The sequence below is a fragment of the Phyllobates terribilis genome, unplaced genomic scaffold (assembly GCF_046119375.1).
Source record: "Phyllobates terribilis strain yellow unplaced genomic scaffold, ASM4611937v1 Scaffold_5__5_contigs__length_657084704, whole genome shotgun sequence".
Lineage (NCBI taxonomy): Eukaryota > Metazoa > Chordata > Amphibia > Anura > Dendrobatidae > Phyllobates > Phyllobates terribilis.
The window spans coordinates 409,339,334-409,356,987 of record NW_027362765.1 but is presented as its reverse complement, the minus strand read 5'-3'; the positions used below and the strand labels follow the sequence as shown (position 1 = coordinate 409,356,987).

General features: G+C 41.7%; 1 protein-coding gene across 1 annotated transcript in view; it reads left to right on the top strand.

Moving 5' to 3' along the window:
• Positions 1-15,548, top strand: part of BNIP3 (BCL2 interacting protein 3) — a 40,305-nt gene extending 24,757 nt beyond the window's left edge. Inside the window, exons 5-6 of the mRNA XM_073685100.1 lie at positions 4,671-4,820; positions 11,584-15,548. Of these exons, the coding sequence (XP_073541201.1) occupies positions 4,671-4,820; positions 11,584-11,629 (196 nt within the window). The 3' untranslated portion in view covers positions 11,630-15,548. The remainder of the gene's footprint in view (positions 1-4,670; positions 4,821-11,583) is intronic.
• The last annotated feature ends 2,106 nt before the right edge of the window (positions 15,549-17,654 follow it).

Below are 17,654 nucleotides of genomic sequence, written 5' to 3'. Positions count from 1 at the left end.
AGAAAAGATGTTTTTATTTTTTGCTGTACTGTGTGAGACAATATAAACTTTGTTCCCAATTTATTCAGCAATTCATTTCACCTTTCAGTTTATCTGTTGGCCATAAATAAGAAGGTCCAATAAATGTTTCCACCAGTGGAACGACTTATTAGTTGGGACAAATCGTGTTATATGTATATATACACTGCTCAAAAAAATAAAGGGAACACTCAAATAACACATCCTAGATCTGAATGAATGAAATATTCTCATTGAATACTTTGTTCTGTACAAAGTTGAATGTGCTGACAACAAAATCACACAAAAATCATCAATGGAAATCAAACTTATTAACCAATGGAGGCCTGGAGTTGGAGTCACCCCCAAAATTAAAGTGGAAAAACACACTGCAGGCTGATCCAACTTTGATGTAATGTCCTTAAAACAAGTCAAAATGAGACTCCGTATTGTGTGTGGCCTCCACGTGCCTGTATGACCTCCCTACAACGCCTGGGCATGCTCCTGATGAGGTTGTGGATGGTCTCCTGTGGGATCTCCTCCCAGACCTGGACTAAAGCATCCACCAACTCCTAGACAGTCTGTGGTGCAATGTGACGGTGGATGGAACGAGACCTGATGTCCCAGATGTGCGCAAACGGATTTAGGTCTGGGGAATGGACGGGCCAGTCCATAGCTTCAATGCCTTCATCTTGCAGGAACTGCTGACACACTCCAGCCACATAAGGTCTGGCATTGTCCTGCATTAGGAGGAACCCAGCGCCAACCGCACCAGCATATGGTCTCACAAGGGGTCTGAGGATCTCATCTCGGTACCTAATGGCAGTCAGGCTACCTCTGGCGAGCACATGGAGGGCTGTGCGGCCCTCCAAAGAAATGCCACCCCACACCATTACTGACCCACTGCCAAACCGGTCATGCTGAAGGATGTTGCAGGCAGCAGATCGCTCTCCATGGCGTCTCCAGACTCTGTCACATCTGTCACATGTGCTCAGTGTGAACCTGCTTTCATCTGTGAAGAGCACAGGGCGCCAGTGGCGACTTTGCCAATCCTGGTGTTCTGTGGCAAATTCCAAGCGTCCTGCACGGTGTTAGGCTGTGAGCACAACCCCCATATGTGGACATAGGGCCCTCATACCACCCTCATGAAGTCGGTTTCTAACCGTTTGTGCAGACACATGAACATTTGTGGCCTGCTGGAGGTCATTTTGCAGGGCTCTGGCAGTGCTCCTCCTGTTCCTCCTTGCACAAAGGTAGAGGTAGCGGTCCTGATGCTGGGTGGTTGCCCTCCTACGGCCCCCTCCACGTCTCCTGGTGTACTGGCCTGTCTCCTGGTAGTGCCTCCAGCCTCTGGACACTACGCTGACAGACACAGCAAACCTTCTTGTCACAGCTCGCATTGATGTGCCATCCTGGATGAGCTGCACTACCTGAGCAGCTTCTGTGGGTTGTAGAGTCCGTCTCATGCTACCACGAGTGTGAAAGCACAACCAACATTCAAAAGTGACCAAAACATCAGCCAGAAAGCATTGGTACTGAGATGTGGTCTGTGGTCCCCACCTGCAGAACCACTCCTTTATTGAGGGTGTCTTGATGATTGCCAATAATTTCCATGTATTGTCTATTCCATTTGCACAACAGCATGTGAAATTGATTGTCAATCAGATATATATATATATATATATAGATATATATATATATATATATATATATATATATATATATATATATATATATATATATATATATATAGTGTAAAGTTCACTTCTGTATTGATGGTTTAGCAGTGTAGAAGTAATTTCCATTATGACTGTACTGTAATATACTGTCATGGCCAAAAGTGTTGGCACCCCTTAAATTGTTTTCCAGAAAATGAAGTATTTCTCCGAGAATTTTTGCCATTACACGTTTGCTTTGCCTTCCATGTCCAGTGAGATTATCTACAGAGCCATGTGCACAATGGACAAAGGAACATCAAGATCTCTGGAGATGGACTTGTAACCTTGAGATTGTTGATATTTTTTAATTTTGGCTCTCAAACAGTTCTCTTCTCCTCTTTGTGTTCTCCATGCTTAGTGTGGCACACACAGACACACAATGCAAAGATTGAGTCAACTTCTCCCCCTTTTATCTGGTTTCAGAAATTATGTCCAGTTTGCCTTTTTTCTCAGTTTTTTTTTTTGCATTGTTCCAATACACACAAAGGAAATAAACATGCGTATAACAAAACATGTGTAACTGAAATACTTTTCTGGGAGAAATACTTCATTTTCTGGAAAAAATTAAACGGTGCCAATACCTTTGGCCATGACTGTATTATCTTTATACTTTACTGGTGTTTTCTAGTATGTTGGTCATGTTTAGCACAAATCATTAGGAATATAGAAAAAGAAATCACCTTTGTGTGACAGTTATGATTTACAAACAGTCACAGATAACATAAAAACAAATGTTTGGATTTGTTTACAAATATTTTGCCTTGATTTTGAGTCACATAAAGTTCTGTATCCAGCCAGTTGTAGACTAACCACTTCGGCATTAGGGCAATGCGTATGGGCCCTTAACCAGTAAAGGGATGGACTAGAGTTGGTGCAAATTGATTCGCAGGACCCGATTCACTAGCCACATAAGTAATCTGTGGCCGCTAGATGAGAGCCATGAGAAACTCTCCATATCTAACGACTTCAGTGGCTCTTCTTTGGATTAGCCGGCCTGGTGCAAAGTAATATGTGTGCCACACCGCATCAGGCCGGCTAATAATAAGAAGAGGCACGAATCCGGGCGGGCAGGAAGTAATTGTCAGGGCTTCTATCCAGTGGCTACTGATGTGGCCAATGCATTGGGACCTGTGAATCGTTTCATATGAACTTTGGTGTGCTAAGACTGTAAAAAAGTAAAAAGAACACAAGATACAAGGGAAAAATTCTACCCAAATTCATTGAAGGGAATTTATCAAGACTGGCATTTCATACAGCCGACTGAAGCCTGGTGACCCTAATTCATATGTATGAAAACTAACAGGGCCAGTGCGAAACAGCAAGAGGTCCCAAACTTTTGCGCAGATCCTCTTTGCTTAAAATTTTGTAACTTCCTGATGCCAAAAATTGACTAAGACTAAGTTTCCACATGAGCTTTTTGGTGAGTTTTTGATGTTGCTGATTTTCTGCACCCATTAAGTAAGATAGGTCACTTGGATTTTTTTCAAAAATACGCAGCGTCAAAAACTCACTGTGGGAATGTAGCCTTAGAGAGAATGATAAATTCTCCCCTCCCTTTGTGTTAACCCAGCTCACGTGTATTATAACTATGATGATTGTTAAGTGACCCATGACCATTGTTTCCCAGAGAAGCAAACCATTCTCAGTCTACTGCAGTATTTAATACTAAATTCACAACACTACAGTATTTTACGGAAACTCTTACGATTTGTACACTATATGGATAAAAGTATTGGAACTAAACATGAGCGAATCGATTCCCAGGACCCTGATCCAGCGGCCATGTTAGTTGTTGGCTGCCGGACAGGAGCCCTGTGAACCTCCTCTTTTGATTAGTCAGCCCAATGCGATGTTATATGTGCATCACGCTGCAACTATAAAATCATGCCAGGCCTGCAAATGAGAAGAGCTGGGGATTCCGGCAGGTAGGGGGCGTTTTGCAGGTGTCCTGTCCGGTGGTCATAGATAGCTGACGTGACCGCAGGACCATGGTCCTACAAATCAATTTGCTCATCTCTAATTGGGGCACACCTCTTAATCAGGGTTCTCATTCGGTCCCATTGCTCCCGGAGTATAACATCTGGCCCCTTCGCCATGCTGTCTGCCTTTTTTAACATTTGTGGGTCATTCAAAAGAACTTGCTGACACTGGCACCGTCAACTAATAGGAGCCATTGGTGTAAGAAGTCCGTTAATGACATTTCTTCCCTCCTGAATCTTCTCCCATCACCTGTGAGTGATATTATTGAGAAGTGGAAGGAACCGCAGCAACTCAGTCACAAAGTTACAGAGCGGGGGGCCGTGTCCTGAGAAGCAGAGGGCAGAAAAGTCACCAACTCTCTGCTGACCCCATAACTGCAGAGTCCATACCTCTTATGCGTATTAATATTAGCACAAAACCTTCTTCATGGCATGGATTTCCATGGCCGAGCAGCTGCATGTATCCCTTACATCACCAAGCACAATGGCAAGTGTCAGAGTGGTGTAAATCACCGCTGCAAAGGAGCGACCAGCTCAATATTAATGCCTATGGGTTTATAAAGGGATGTCATAAAATTTCTTGTAGGTGTAACTTGTTGCTGTCCCAATAATTGTGACCATTAGTTTTTAAAAAAGCCACTGATACAAATTATGATATACTATGATTTCAAAATGATTAAAATATTTGCAGAGATACTCAGCAATACGAGTAGACTTTTTTTTTCTGTAAAATATGGTAAAAGCAGATTTATAATGTATTTAATTGTTTCCATATTTGTTGTTTAATAAAAACATTGAGAACTGATACATGAGTAAGATGTGCAAGTAGCACAGAAAGTGGACTCTGATGCCACGGGTGAATGTCATATGACTTATATGTATCACTGTGTATTAAATGCCATTGATTGCAAGGAAATTGTGCATCATTTTCTCTATATATCTTCCAAAATTTCATCACAGACTTTTTCTCAAATAGGGAATTTGCATTCAAACATCCAAAGCGAAGCGCTGCGTTAAGTATGAGGAACACAAGTGTCATGAAAAAAGGTGGAATTTTCTCGGCAGAATTTTTAAAGGTTTTCCTTCCATCCTTGCTGCTATCTCACCTCCTCGCGATTGGACTAGGGTACGTTTCAACTGGCTACTCAAAAAACGACCTTACCATGAATATGTTTTCTTTTTTTACCTGGTGTAAATGTTGTTGTTCTCCTGAATCTGACATTGCTTTTTCTTTTTTCCTGAGCCTCTCCATTCCTAAATATATGGCTCTTCTTCCCTGCATATAAATCTAGTCTTTTTAATCAACTGTGAGGTCCTCTAGAACACGTCCATAAAGAAAAGTATAGGACCATGCCTACTTGTAACATTTCCACCCAAAATCTAGAATTTTCCCGTGAAAGTATTTTATGGCATAATCATACATTTCTTTACGCATACCTGTTCTTTCACCAAAACCTGTCAAACCATGGTCTAGCTGCCCTTATCCCCCACAAGATAAAACTTTTTCTATTCAGCAGCATTCTGTCTGCACTTTAGGTGCTGGAACGTTCATGTTCATGCAGTTGTCCAGTGTCTTGCCTGTGCTGAAAACCCTTATCTCTTTCCTGTCTGTTTGCAGACTGACAGGAGAACAGGAGCAGAAAGACCCAGCCCCACTCCATCTCTGCTGATAAGGTTGCACAGGCGTTCTGTGCACCCATTGCATTGCTGAGCAAATCAGTGCAACTTCCCAGCTTGTACATGCGGATTGCACATGCGGATTGTACATGCGTTTTTCCTGCCAGGGACAAGCGGATGTGAAGCGTTCTTCACATGCATTTCCGCATGCGGGTTGAAAAGCGATTTTAGCATCACTTGGAAAGTGCTTGACAACTTGGTCACTCTATATAAATACATGCAACTGGCATGGATTTATATAGTGTGACCGTAAAAGAATGGTAAACAATAAAAAATAAATATTATACTTACCTTTTGATGGCCCCCGGTGAGCTTGTGTCTGCTTGCCGGCAGCTCGCGGTAGATTTAAGGACCTGCCCATGTCAGCGGTCGTGTGACCTGTCACATGACTAAATGACTTCAGCGCAGGTCCTTTAGTCTACCGCGAGCTTCCGGCAAGCAGAGACAAGGACTCCGGGGGCCATCAGAAGGTGAATATAATGTATATTTTTTATTTTATTCTTTTTTTTTTTACAGGAACTATGGTACCCGGGTCCGGAGGAGAGTCTCCTCTTCTCCACACCCGGGTACCATCTGCACATTGAAACGCTTGGATTCTGCATGTACAGATGCAGTGATGCGGAATCCAAGCGTTCCAATGCAAGTCAATGGCGGCGAAAACGCTGCTTTTACGCAAAATAATTGGTAGTGCTGCGGATTTTTCCGCAATGATAATCATTGGGGAACATTGCAGACCTTCTACCAAGCATTTTTTAAGCGTTTCTGCAACGGAATTGCCGCTGCGGAAACGCTTAAAAAACGTATAGTGGGCACACAGCCTTAATGAGATTTTTGAAGTCTCCTGCACACGATGCTTATTTTTACTTTGCAGATTTGAACCTTCAAGTTTATTTCAAATCTGCAGCGTATCAATTCTTTTAGTGTTTTTGTAGCGGTTTTGACAAATTCAAATGAATGGGGAAAAAAGTAAAAAGCATAAAAAACCCACACAAAACGTACGTCATATATGCAGCATTTTCCTGCCAACATCCTGGTGTGCACATATCCGAATTCTGTCCCAGGGAGAGGGAATGAAGCGGTAGTCCGAATGAGTGACCACTGCTTCATGCAAATGGGTGAGATCAGTCGGGACTCCCATGGATCAAACTGTCACGCAAGGTGTGTGAAAGACTAAGTGCAACACAAAGGGAAGGGGAAAAGGGAGTCCAGACAGTAGGGGAAGGGGGAAGTGGAGACCTAATAGGTTGATCTGATATCACCCTGTCTCCACTAACGTCCCTATATTGGTTCCTCACCAATCGCCACACGCAAACCTAAACTCTGTATTTCCCTAGTGTTTGGCCCTGGATAGGGAAGGGGGGATGAACACTAGTCGATCCCCACTAATGACTAAAGACAACAAGAGAGACAAACACGGGGGGAAAGTAGCTTGGCTTTATCAGACTTCAGAGAAATAACTCCAAGCGTCCTCCTAGCACCACAGAGGAAGATAGCAGTCTGAGAGCTCCAAGCATTCACAAGGAAACATGTGAGTATCACCGGCCTCTCCTGCTGCAAAGTGAAACTATTTAAACACCCAGGCCAGGGTGTCAACTAGCAGGAAGGAGGAAGCCGCTGGGTCCTAGAGTGAAACAGCTAAGAAGGTGTCTGTAATGCTAACCGAAGAGATCTTCTGCAACCAACTGCAGAGTGACTGTCTGTCACATCTGACACACCCGTGACAAAAACATTTAAATTCTGTCCATGGTATTTTAAAGATGTTCGTGTCCACATATTTAAGTAAAGTGCTGTTGGCTTTTACTAATGTACCCTATGTTATAGAGACGGAGCCAACTGGCCATAGCTCTCTACTGTTGGAGAGGAAAACTAGAGCTTTTTTCATTGCATACTTTTTGTTGGTGTGTGTAGTGGGGACAGAAGTTCGGTGTAGTCTGTCAGGAAGGTTACACTAACAAGTACAGGAGTATAACTTGTAAGTAGAGATGAGCGAACCCGAACTTCAAAGTGTCCAGTGCTGAACTCCGAACACGGACCTCTGCCGGAAGCTCGGTTTACCGTTCATCAACGTCTGGAGTTCGTGAGGGGGAGGAGAGAGAGGTCTCCATCCAGCCACAAAGTTTGGGTCCCCATTGATTTCAATGGGGTTCGGGTTCTAATTCAAATTTGTGCACAGTTGTGGCACCTGAACCAAAATTTGGACCGGTACCAGAACCCGAACTTCCATGGGTCCGCTCATCCCTACTTGTAATCAGTGTCAGACTGAAGAACATTGGGTCCACCGGAGGATTTGATTCTGACTCAAGAGTCCCATAGCAGCTGCAAGGTTTGCATTATGAACTCTCCTGAAGGAGAAGCCAGGGCCCACCAGAGGATTCTCCGGTTCTCTGGTGGGCCAGTCCAACCTTGCTTGTAATACTTTTATATTAATAAGTGCCACAAAATAATGTCCCTAACTCATTTTCTTAATATAACAGTAAAGTGACCAACCTCTTTAATTTAATTTATCTTTTTTGGTGGGCAGCTTTGTAACGCTTTCCCAACGTGTGATGTAAGTGGCAATCGCATAACACGATAATTCCATTGTCCCCACCATGTGTGTAAAAGTCCAACCTAAGAAAATATAAAAGTCTTCATCCCATGATGTTAAAATAATCAAACTGCTGTTTTTATCGGTCACCACACTTTCCCCATTCCCCGAAATGCAATAAAAGGCAATAAAAAGATTGGTCGTCATTCATCAAGACCAGAGTTGGTCACGCCGATCTTGATGAGGGGATCATGTTGGGAGTCAGGCGCTCCTGATTTAGTAAGACGTTCTAAACTCTTAATGGGTCAGGAGCTTTTGACAAGTGGCTTGGGCCTCTTTGTGCCTTGCTAAAAATCTTATTCCAGGTATAAGGTATGCTGCAACTTGGCATAAAATTGATGAACTGTGGCCTCCGTCCTGCCCCATTTTGGTGGAGCTGGGCTAAACTGGAGTGAAAACTCCAAAAGTTGCTAAATTTTTGAACAGCTGCAACTTTTCAAAGTGATTTATGACAGAATTCTGCCAAAATTGCATTGATAAACCGGAGTCAGTCTGTACCCCAAAATAGTATCAATAAAAACTACATCTCCCACAGCTCCATCAGCTGAAAACTAAAAAAATGTTGCAGGTCTCAGAAAACGATGGCACAAACCAAACATTTTTATTTACAAACTTCTGTTTTTTTTTTTTTTTTATTAATCCCTTAAACATTTTAAAAAAACTGTACAAGTTTAGTATCGCCAGAAGCGCACTGTGCTGAAGAATCCTGTGGACAAATAATTTTTACCTTAAAATGAATGCTGTAAAAATGAACCCCCCCCCCCCACCAAAAAAAAAAAAAAAACAATGGCGGAATTGCGTTTTCTTTCATCATTTCATTTCACTTGGAATTTTGTTGTTCCATTTTCACTATATTTTATATTTGTAAAGGGAATGGTGTCATTAAAAACTACAACTTGTTCTACAAAAAAATGAGCCCTCGTATGGCTATGGGAAAGGAAACAGGAAAAAGTTAAGGTTTTTGGAGGAAAAGGAGGAAAAAAAAACAAAAGCGTAAAAATGAAAAATTGTCTGGTCAAAGAAGGGGTTAATCCCCTTAGAAAACTCTTTTAACTACTCACACAGTAGGTTTCCAGGATATAGTGTAGATGCTTTTTATGTGATAGCCCGGTACACAGTGATGGGAACTTGTGTCAGACACTGTTGTCATTTATCCTACACACGTGGCACATATCATTTCTTTACATTCCTTTTTGTTGGTCAACATACTCCTAAAACAATATGTACCCGGGACACTTTATCTAACTTTAGCAACAGTGTTGGCATCTTACTGCTGTCTGAGAATTTATATCCAAGGGTGGATTGCAGCATCTCTTTCATCATTATTTTAAAGAATTAACTAGTTTATAAATGTAACTTATAAATATTTTTATTAATTTTTTACTATTATTTATGTTATTATAATTATTATTATTTTAAAATATGTTATGGTTGTTGCCAATGTCTGATCTGTAAATTTCCTGCTTCCACACCTCACCTATTGCTAGAATGAAGTGTTCATTGGACTATAATGAGGCATTCTCTATAAAGTTCAATAGGCAGCAGTAATCTGATACTTCAATGAGCTGAAGCTCCTTCTTGTTTTGAGCAAGATGGATTTGAGCCGTTTTTTTCAGAGAGAATAATGAGTTCAGGAGCACCCTACTACATCTGAGCGTCCATCTCCTCTAGGCGTACATTCCCGAAAATGATGCATTGGACAATGCACATTCGCTCTTCTGTCACCATTACAGTCTATGACCCCATCGGCGCATACGTACGGATTCCGTTTTGCAGGGGGGTTTGTACATAGGCCCCGACGGAACCAGCGAACGTGACCCTAGACACAATGTGAAACCTCCCTTACTCTATCTGCAGGGGTTAGATAGTTGCTGTCACTTCAACAATCTTTGCATTACATAAGCACAGCTGATATAAGAAACTTTGTAATATATTTTATCAGAGAAATATGCTTCTTTCTCCACTTATGAGCCGCTTCTTCTCCTTCCTCCTGAACTCATTATTCACCATGTTGCTCAAAACAAGAAGGACCATCAGCTCACTGAAGTATCAGATTACAGCTGCCTATTGAACTTTATAGAGAAGGGAGTGAGATCAGGAGGGAGAAGGTGGATGAAAGAGGCAGAGAGACACAGGCAGATTGTACTAATGCTTTCTAATGTTTTATCTCACTCCAGTGTTGGATTCACAACTGTACTGCTGAGTACTGTTTGATAATGTCCTCCATGCTGACCATGTGCTACATAGAGGCAGGATAGTAGTAATCCCTTACAGTGGATACGAAAAGTATTCAGACCCCTTTAAATTTTTCACTCTTTGTTTCATTGCAGCCATTTGGTAAATTATAAAAAGTTCATTTTTTTTCTCCTTAAAGTACACTCTGCACCTCATCTTGACTGAAAAAAAAACAGAAATGTAGAAATTTTTCCAAATTTATTAAAAAAGAAAAACTGAAATATCACATGGTCATAAGTATTCAGACCCTTTGCTCAGGCACTCATATCGTACTGCCCTTGAGACTGCAAAATGCCCAAGAATCCCCTTTTTTGGTTGGGTTTTGCATAAACCCTACCTCTCTGATTTCTCTGTTCACTGGATTGTCATAAAAAAAAAAACCTTTTGAGAAGTATGTGTTTAGACCCTGACCGATTTAGCATTGAGGTCCTGGAGCTTTCGATGATATTTTATATTTTTATTTAGTGAATGCATGTAAACCGCATCTTTATTAAAAAATAACCCCCAGTTTTGTTTCTACAGCTCTTTTCTTCCACGGTTTCCAGATTGATAGAAACTCTGTAGGATCAGACGACGCACAGTCATCCGCTTCTATCTATCCCCTTCTTTGTGCTAATATACATTTAGTATGTTTGTAAGCATGGGGTGCAAGGCCGTATAACTTTAGGATCAGACTATATAGAGTTTGTCTGTAGTCTGTAACCACAGACGCCTAGGATTGCATTGGAGTTGTCAACAACAAAAAATCTGTAGGATCTCTTTAAGAAGAGTTTCTTCATGGTTTATTTTACATGAAGTGGAGCCATAAAAATGGTTGCAGGGCAGATCTATCCTTTAAAGACTTGTCAGCAGGTCAGTTTTTGTCCTTAAATTATTTTCACTTCTCCCTTGAGTATCCTATATATATATATATTTTTTTTTAATCCGTCATACGGTTCAAGAGGTTTTGGCCTTTTTCTTTAATGTCTATGGTCTTTACCAAGAGGGCGATGCTCACAAGGTAATAATGCAGAGTAGCCTAAAGACACGCCCTAGAGGATCTGTTAGCACTCCCCTTAAAAATTAGCACTAGGTAAAAAGGCCCTTATGGGACCGTATGGTGGATTTAAAAAAATCAAGTGAAAAATAGAATATTCAGGGGAGAAGTGGAAATAAAATGAGAGCAAATATTGGGCACTTTTCACCTAGTGACAGGTCCTCTTTAACTCCATGACTATGTGTAGGGAAGCAGGCGATAGGGAGCTGTGTAACAGGAAAACAGAGCTCTGATCCTGATAAAGTTTTATTATAAAATTAATCTTTAAACCTGTTATGGGTTGAAAAAAAGGAAATGATAGATGCATTTGTAATATTTTATCTACTATACACCTTTACATTTGTCTCTCCATAGGGTTTATATTGGAAGACGCCTGACAACCTCTACAGGGACGTTTTAGTTCAGACAGAACTTCACCAATGAGAAGACACCCGGACCGTTGGACGTCCACTATATCTACTTATATCTACTTCTGTTGAATGTTATATACCAGGCTTGTCCTCCTTAGAATGGGGGTAGTAGTCTCTAGAATTAAGATATCCCATTTCATTCAGTGGGCATGTTTTAAGTAGATTTTCATCAACTGTGAATTGTAGTTGCTTACGTCTTGGTCGATATAATGTACAAAGTTCAAAATTCCTAGTGCCTATTTTCAATAGTTGATTTTTTTCTGGCCCAGATGGCTGCCAGAATAAAAAAAATCTATAATTTCCAATTTCAGTACTAAATATAATTTTCCTTTTATGCTGGCAGTGTATCCCATTCAAACAAATGCCTATGTATAAAGCAGAGCCATAACAAGAATTCAGGTCATTCTGTTTCTAAATTGGCCAAGGCAAAGTTACTTATAGGCGCCCATTTTTTCCCCCTGGCAAACAATACTATGGGCACAGGCCCCTAGCAGCCCTGCCTATAGTTATGTTTGTACTTTGATGGCCAGTGTGTTGTATAGCACATAGGGTTTGTCCTGGCCTTTTTTTTTTTTTTTTACTATGGGCTTAGAAACTAAAAGACAGGTAGTTAATAACTGTTCTACCCGGTGCCGGATTAAAACGTTCATTGCCACTACAGCTGGTAATTTAGCTGCTTCACGTTAACAAAGCAGCTCTTCCTCTTCCGGGATGCTCTGTGCCGGCATCATTCTGATTGACAGCTGGCTCCCCACTGTTAGGCAGCGGGGAGCCGACTGTCAATTACCATGACAATGACAGTCATGTCCTGTCAACAGAGCAGAGTGGAAAAGAAGTCACTGCTTTGATGATATGTCAGCGGAAGCTGCAGAGTAGCTGGCAGGAGCAGTCTGTGACCACTCTGTGCTGGCAGAGATCGCCGGCAGGCACAACAGACGGGTAGGTAGCACCCACCTGCCTGTTAGTTTTTAGGCACATAGTAAACAAAATAGTCTTGGATAACCCCTTTAAGAATATGCCGTTGTTCATTTTATCCTGGAGGACAGTGTACAGTGCACTATTAAAGATGTTGTCCAACTTGAAAAAAGTGTTTTGAATTTGTGTAAAAGGGAAAAAGATGAAACTTACTAATTTAATATACTTGAATTTAGAAAGTTTCCGTCGATCTCAACACATTAGTGCTTCTCCCAGGACTTCCACAAACAGCTTTGTGTCTGAAGGGGGCTAGCTTAATTGTTGAATTAGGCCAGCCTCCTTCATACACATCACAGGTGACATGCTGACACTGGACGCTCTCTCCTTGGAGGCGTCAGGAATCAGGGCTCACAATGATGTCTCAAGATCAGGGTTATTTTTTTCAATTTGGGTATGGTAAAGGGGTTGTCCATGACTATTTTATTCATATTATTTTTTTTTTTTTTTTTTTACTATAAGCTTAAAAACTAACAGACTGGTAGTTCTTAACAGAGGTAACTACCTGCCTGTTCTACCTAGCACCGGTGTCGGTGATTCAGCTGCTCCACGACAACAGAGCTTATCCTCTTCCGGGTTCCTCTGTCGACTGGGCGTGACTGCTGATGTTATACTGATTGACAGCTGGCTCCCCGCACTTAGGAAGCGGGGAGCTGGCTGTCAATCAGCATGACGTTGGAAGTCACGCCACATCAACAGAGCAGAGCGGAAGAGGAGCTGTTGTTCTAGCGACAAGTTAGCCACTGAATTGCCGGTAGAAGCAGTCTGTAACCGCTCTTGTGCCAGCAGAGATCAGTGCCGGGCACAACAGGCAGGTAGTTATTATCAATTTGCCTGTTAGTTCTTAGGCCTGTAGTAAAAAAATAAACATTCCTGGATAACCCTTTTAGTAAGTTTTATCTATTTCCTCTTTTCACACATTCAAACAGCTATTTTTTCAGGCGGTCAACTCTTCTTTGTGGGAGTTTTCTTGAGTACCAAGTGCAGTTGGATAAAAAGATGAGAATTCTATACAGGAAAGAGGGGGCCGTATCTCAGGAATGGAGAGGCACGGAAACAAAAAATAAACAGGAGAATGACGGAATTTATACCAGATGAAAACAATACATATATGGAAAGTGACAGGTTCTCTTTAAGAAGACAGTGGAGCTTGTAACAAGCTTTCTATAACAAATTTGTTATTATTTCTAATAGAAGAATTTTTAATTGACATGTACGGATGAGCGGACCCCTGGAAGTCCGGGTTCTGGTACTCGACCCGAACTTTAGTCCCAAGTTCGGTTCCGGAACTCCTAACTTTGCAATGGATTTGCGGGAGAACTCCGTGTTTGGCATTTAGCACCAGACATTATCTGTCCGGTACAAACCCCGAACTTTTAAGTTCGGGTTCGCTCATCTCTACTTACATCTAGAGCCAATGGAATGCCGATATCGCCATTGCCCAACATGGGTACAAGAAATGTATCACGTCTTAGTAGAGATGTATGAGACGGCACTAAAGAATGTAAGGGAAAAGGGAGGTCTGAGGCCAAAGAAGGAGGCAGAGGGCTCAATGCAAAACCTCAACCGGCCACATGTGTAAAGAGTTGGGTTTCCACATATGCTGTGAAAGGTACCATCAGAGATATAAGTAGACTGTGGTGCCTTTAGTCAACGCGTAGTTCTTAAAAGGGTTGCTAAGAGTAGAATGGAAGGTACGTCATATAGGTTGCGTCCATGAGCCCCATCTTTCTTGGCACATGACAGCTGATCTGATCTGCTGTCATGTGCCTCTAACAGCCACGGGTGGAATTGCGATCCACCCGCGGCTGTTAACATGTTAAATGCTGCTGTCAATCTCTGACACAGGATTTAACTTGTGTCCAGGGGAAGCACATCACAAGTCACGCCCATCGGCGTCCCTGTCACGAGATAATAGGGCGTCGATGGGTTATCATGACAACCGAGGGTCTGCAGAAGACCCCTGTGGTTGTCACTGAAGATCTCGTATGAACGCCGGTGCGTGGCCGCCGTTCATAGGAGATGATGATTTCTGCTACACATAGCAGGCTGAAGTCCTGCTATATGTAGCACAAGCGATCGGATAATCGCAGATGCAAGTCTCCTAAGGAGACTATTGAAGCAAGTAAAAAAATGTTAAAATCTAAAAAAAAATATAAAAGTTCAAATCATCCCCCTTTTGCCCCATTCAAAATAAAACAATAATAATAAACAAATACACATATTTGGTATCGATGCGTTCAGAAACATCCAATCTATCAATGGATAAACTAAATTAATCCAATCTGTAAATGGCGTAACGAAAAAAAATAAACTCCAGAATTACGGTTTTCTTTGTCGCCGCAACATTGCAATAACAGGCGATTAAAACATCGTGTCTACTCCAAAATAGTATAAATAAAAACGTCCGCTCGGCCCCCCAAAAATATGCCCTCACCCGGCCCAAAATCCAGTACACTATATGGTAAAATCAATGGTGACATTCAAAAGTACAAAAAAACAAGCCCCCACATGGCCATATTGACGAAAAAATAGTAAATGTACATCTCTGGGAAGAAGGGGAGCAAAAAACGAAAGTGCAAAAGTGGAAAATCCCAAGGTTGTTAATCCAGAAGACGCGTCACTTTTTTCCATAGGCTGTGTGTAGTATCGCCTCTGAGGCCTCCTCACATGAATGTTTTCATATAATCTTTAAAAGTTAAATTTTTGATTTTTTTTTTCTCATAATTCTTTAAGTGCCAAAGCTGTACACCTAACAATGTTATAAATACCCCCTCTCTCAACCCTCCTATTTGGGCCCTTTGGGTCTTATCAAAAAGTACTGAAAGCTGAGGCCTAGTTTGTGATCTCTGGTGCAAAAAATGTGGAAGATTTGTATAATGATCCTGTAATGTAAATGGACCTTTGTATGTAATAAAATGAAGTGTCAAACAATAAGCATAGTAAGTTATGTTAGCGCCCATATATCATGATATATATATATATATATATATATATAATCTCTGTGTGTGTATCTCTCTCTCTCTCTCTCTCTCTCTATATATATTATAGGTGCATCTCACTAAATTAGAATATCATGAAAAAGTTAATTTATTTCAGTTCTTCAATACAAAAAGTGAAACTCATATATTATATAGAGTCATTACACACAGAGTGATCTATTTCAAGTGTTTATTTCTGTTAATATTGATGATTATGGCTTACAGTTTACTCCGACTTTTTGATGATATTCTTATTTAGTGAGATGCACCTGTACATACCGTAGTTTGCGGATTATATGACGCATCGGATTATAAAATGCACCCCAAATTTTGGGGTGCAAAATAGTAAAAAATTATTATTTTTTAAATAAAATAGTGTGCCTTATAATCCTTTTTACCTGTGGGGCAGCAGTGGTGGAGCGGCGGTCACACATACCCAAGATCGGCGGTGGAGGCGGCTGTGGCAGGAATTGGGCGATGCTGCGGCCCCGTCCTCAGAAGTGTCGCTGAATCAAGGTGGTGATGGTGGTGTCGGCGGTAGCGAGGTGATGCTGCGGCCCCGTCCTCAGAAGTCGGTGGTGAGCGGAGGCGAGGTTCCCTATCCCGTACATAGCCCTGCGCTGTGCTTCGGCAAAATGGCCGCCAGAGCATGCACAGATCAGCGACACTTCTTGTGAGGACTGGGCCTGCAGCATCGCCCCGCTACCGCCGCAGCTGCAACCAACCTCCTGTATCTGGGACCCCGATCCAACGCCGCCCCCCCTCCCCGGTAAAATACCGTAAGTTCGCATTATAAGACGCACCTCCTATTTCCTCCCAAATTTGGGTGAAAAAAAAGTGCATTTTATAATCCAAAAAATATGGTATTTACGTGTGTATATATTTATACATATATGTGTGTGTGTATATATATGTGTGTGTGTATGTATATATATATAATATATATATATATATATATATATATATATATATATATATATATATTATATACACAGTACAGACCAAAAGTTTGGACACACCTCATTTAAAGATTTTTCTGTATTTTCATGACTATGAAAATTGTACCTTCACACTGAAGGCATCAAAACTATGAATTAACACATGTGGAATTATATACTTAACAAAAAAGTGTGAAACAACTGAAAATATGTCTTATATTCTAGGTTCTTCAAAGTAGCCACCTTTTGCTTTGATGACTGCTTTGCACACTCTTGGCATTCTCTTGATGAGCTTCAAGAGGTAGTCACCGGAAATGGTCTTCCAACAATCTTGAAGGAGTTCCCAGAGATGCTTAGCACTTGTTGGCCCTTTTGCCTTCACTCTGCGGTCCAGCTCACCCCAAACCATCTCGATTGGGTTCAGGTCTGGTGACTGTGGAGGCCAGGTCATCTGGTGTAGCACCCCATCACTCTCCTTCTTGGTCAAATAGCCCTTACATAGCCTGGAGGTGTGTTTGGGGTCATTGTCCTGTTGAAAAATAAATGATGGTCCAACTAAACGCAAACTTGATGGAATAGCATGCCGCTGCAATATGCTGTGGTAGCCATGCTGGTTCAGTATGCCTTAAATTTTGAATATATCCCCAACAGTGTCACCAGCTAAGCACCCCCACACCATCACACCTCCTCCTCCATGCTTCACGGTGGGAACCAGGCATGTAGAATCCATCCGTTCACCTTTTCTGCATCGCACAAAGACACGGTGGTTGGAACCAAAGATCTCAAATTTGGACTCCTCAGACCAAAGCACAGATTTCCACTGGTCTAATGTCCATTCCTTGTTCTTTAGCCCAATCAAGTCTCTTCTGCTTGTTGCCTGTCCTTAGCAGTGGTTTCCTAGCAGCTATTTTACCATGAAGGCCTGCTGCACAAAGTCTCCTCTTAACAGTTGTTGCAGAGATGTGTCTGCTGCTAGAACTCTGTGTGGCATTGACCTGGTCTCTAATCTGAGCTGCTGTTAACCTGTGATTTCTGAGGCTGGTGACTCGGATAAACTTATCCTCAGAAGCAGAGGTGACTCTTGGTCTTCCTTTCCTGGGGCGGTCCTCATGTGAGCCAGGTTC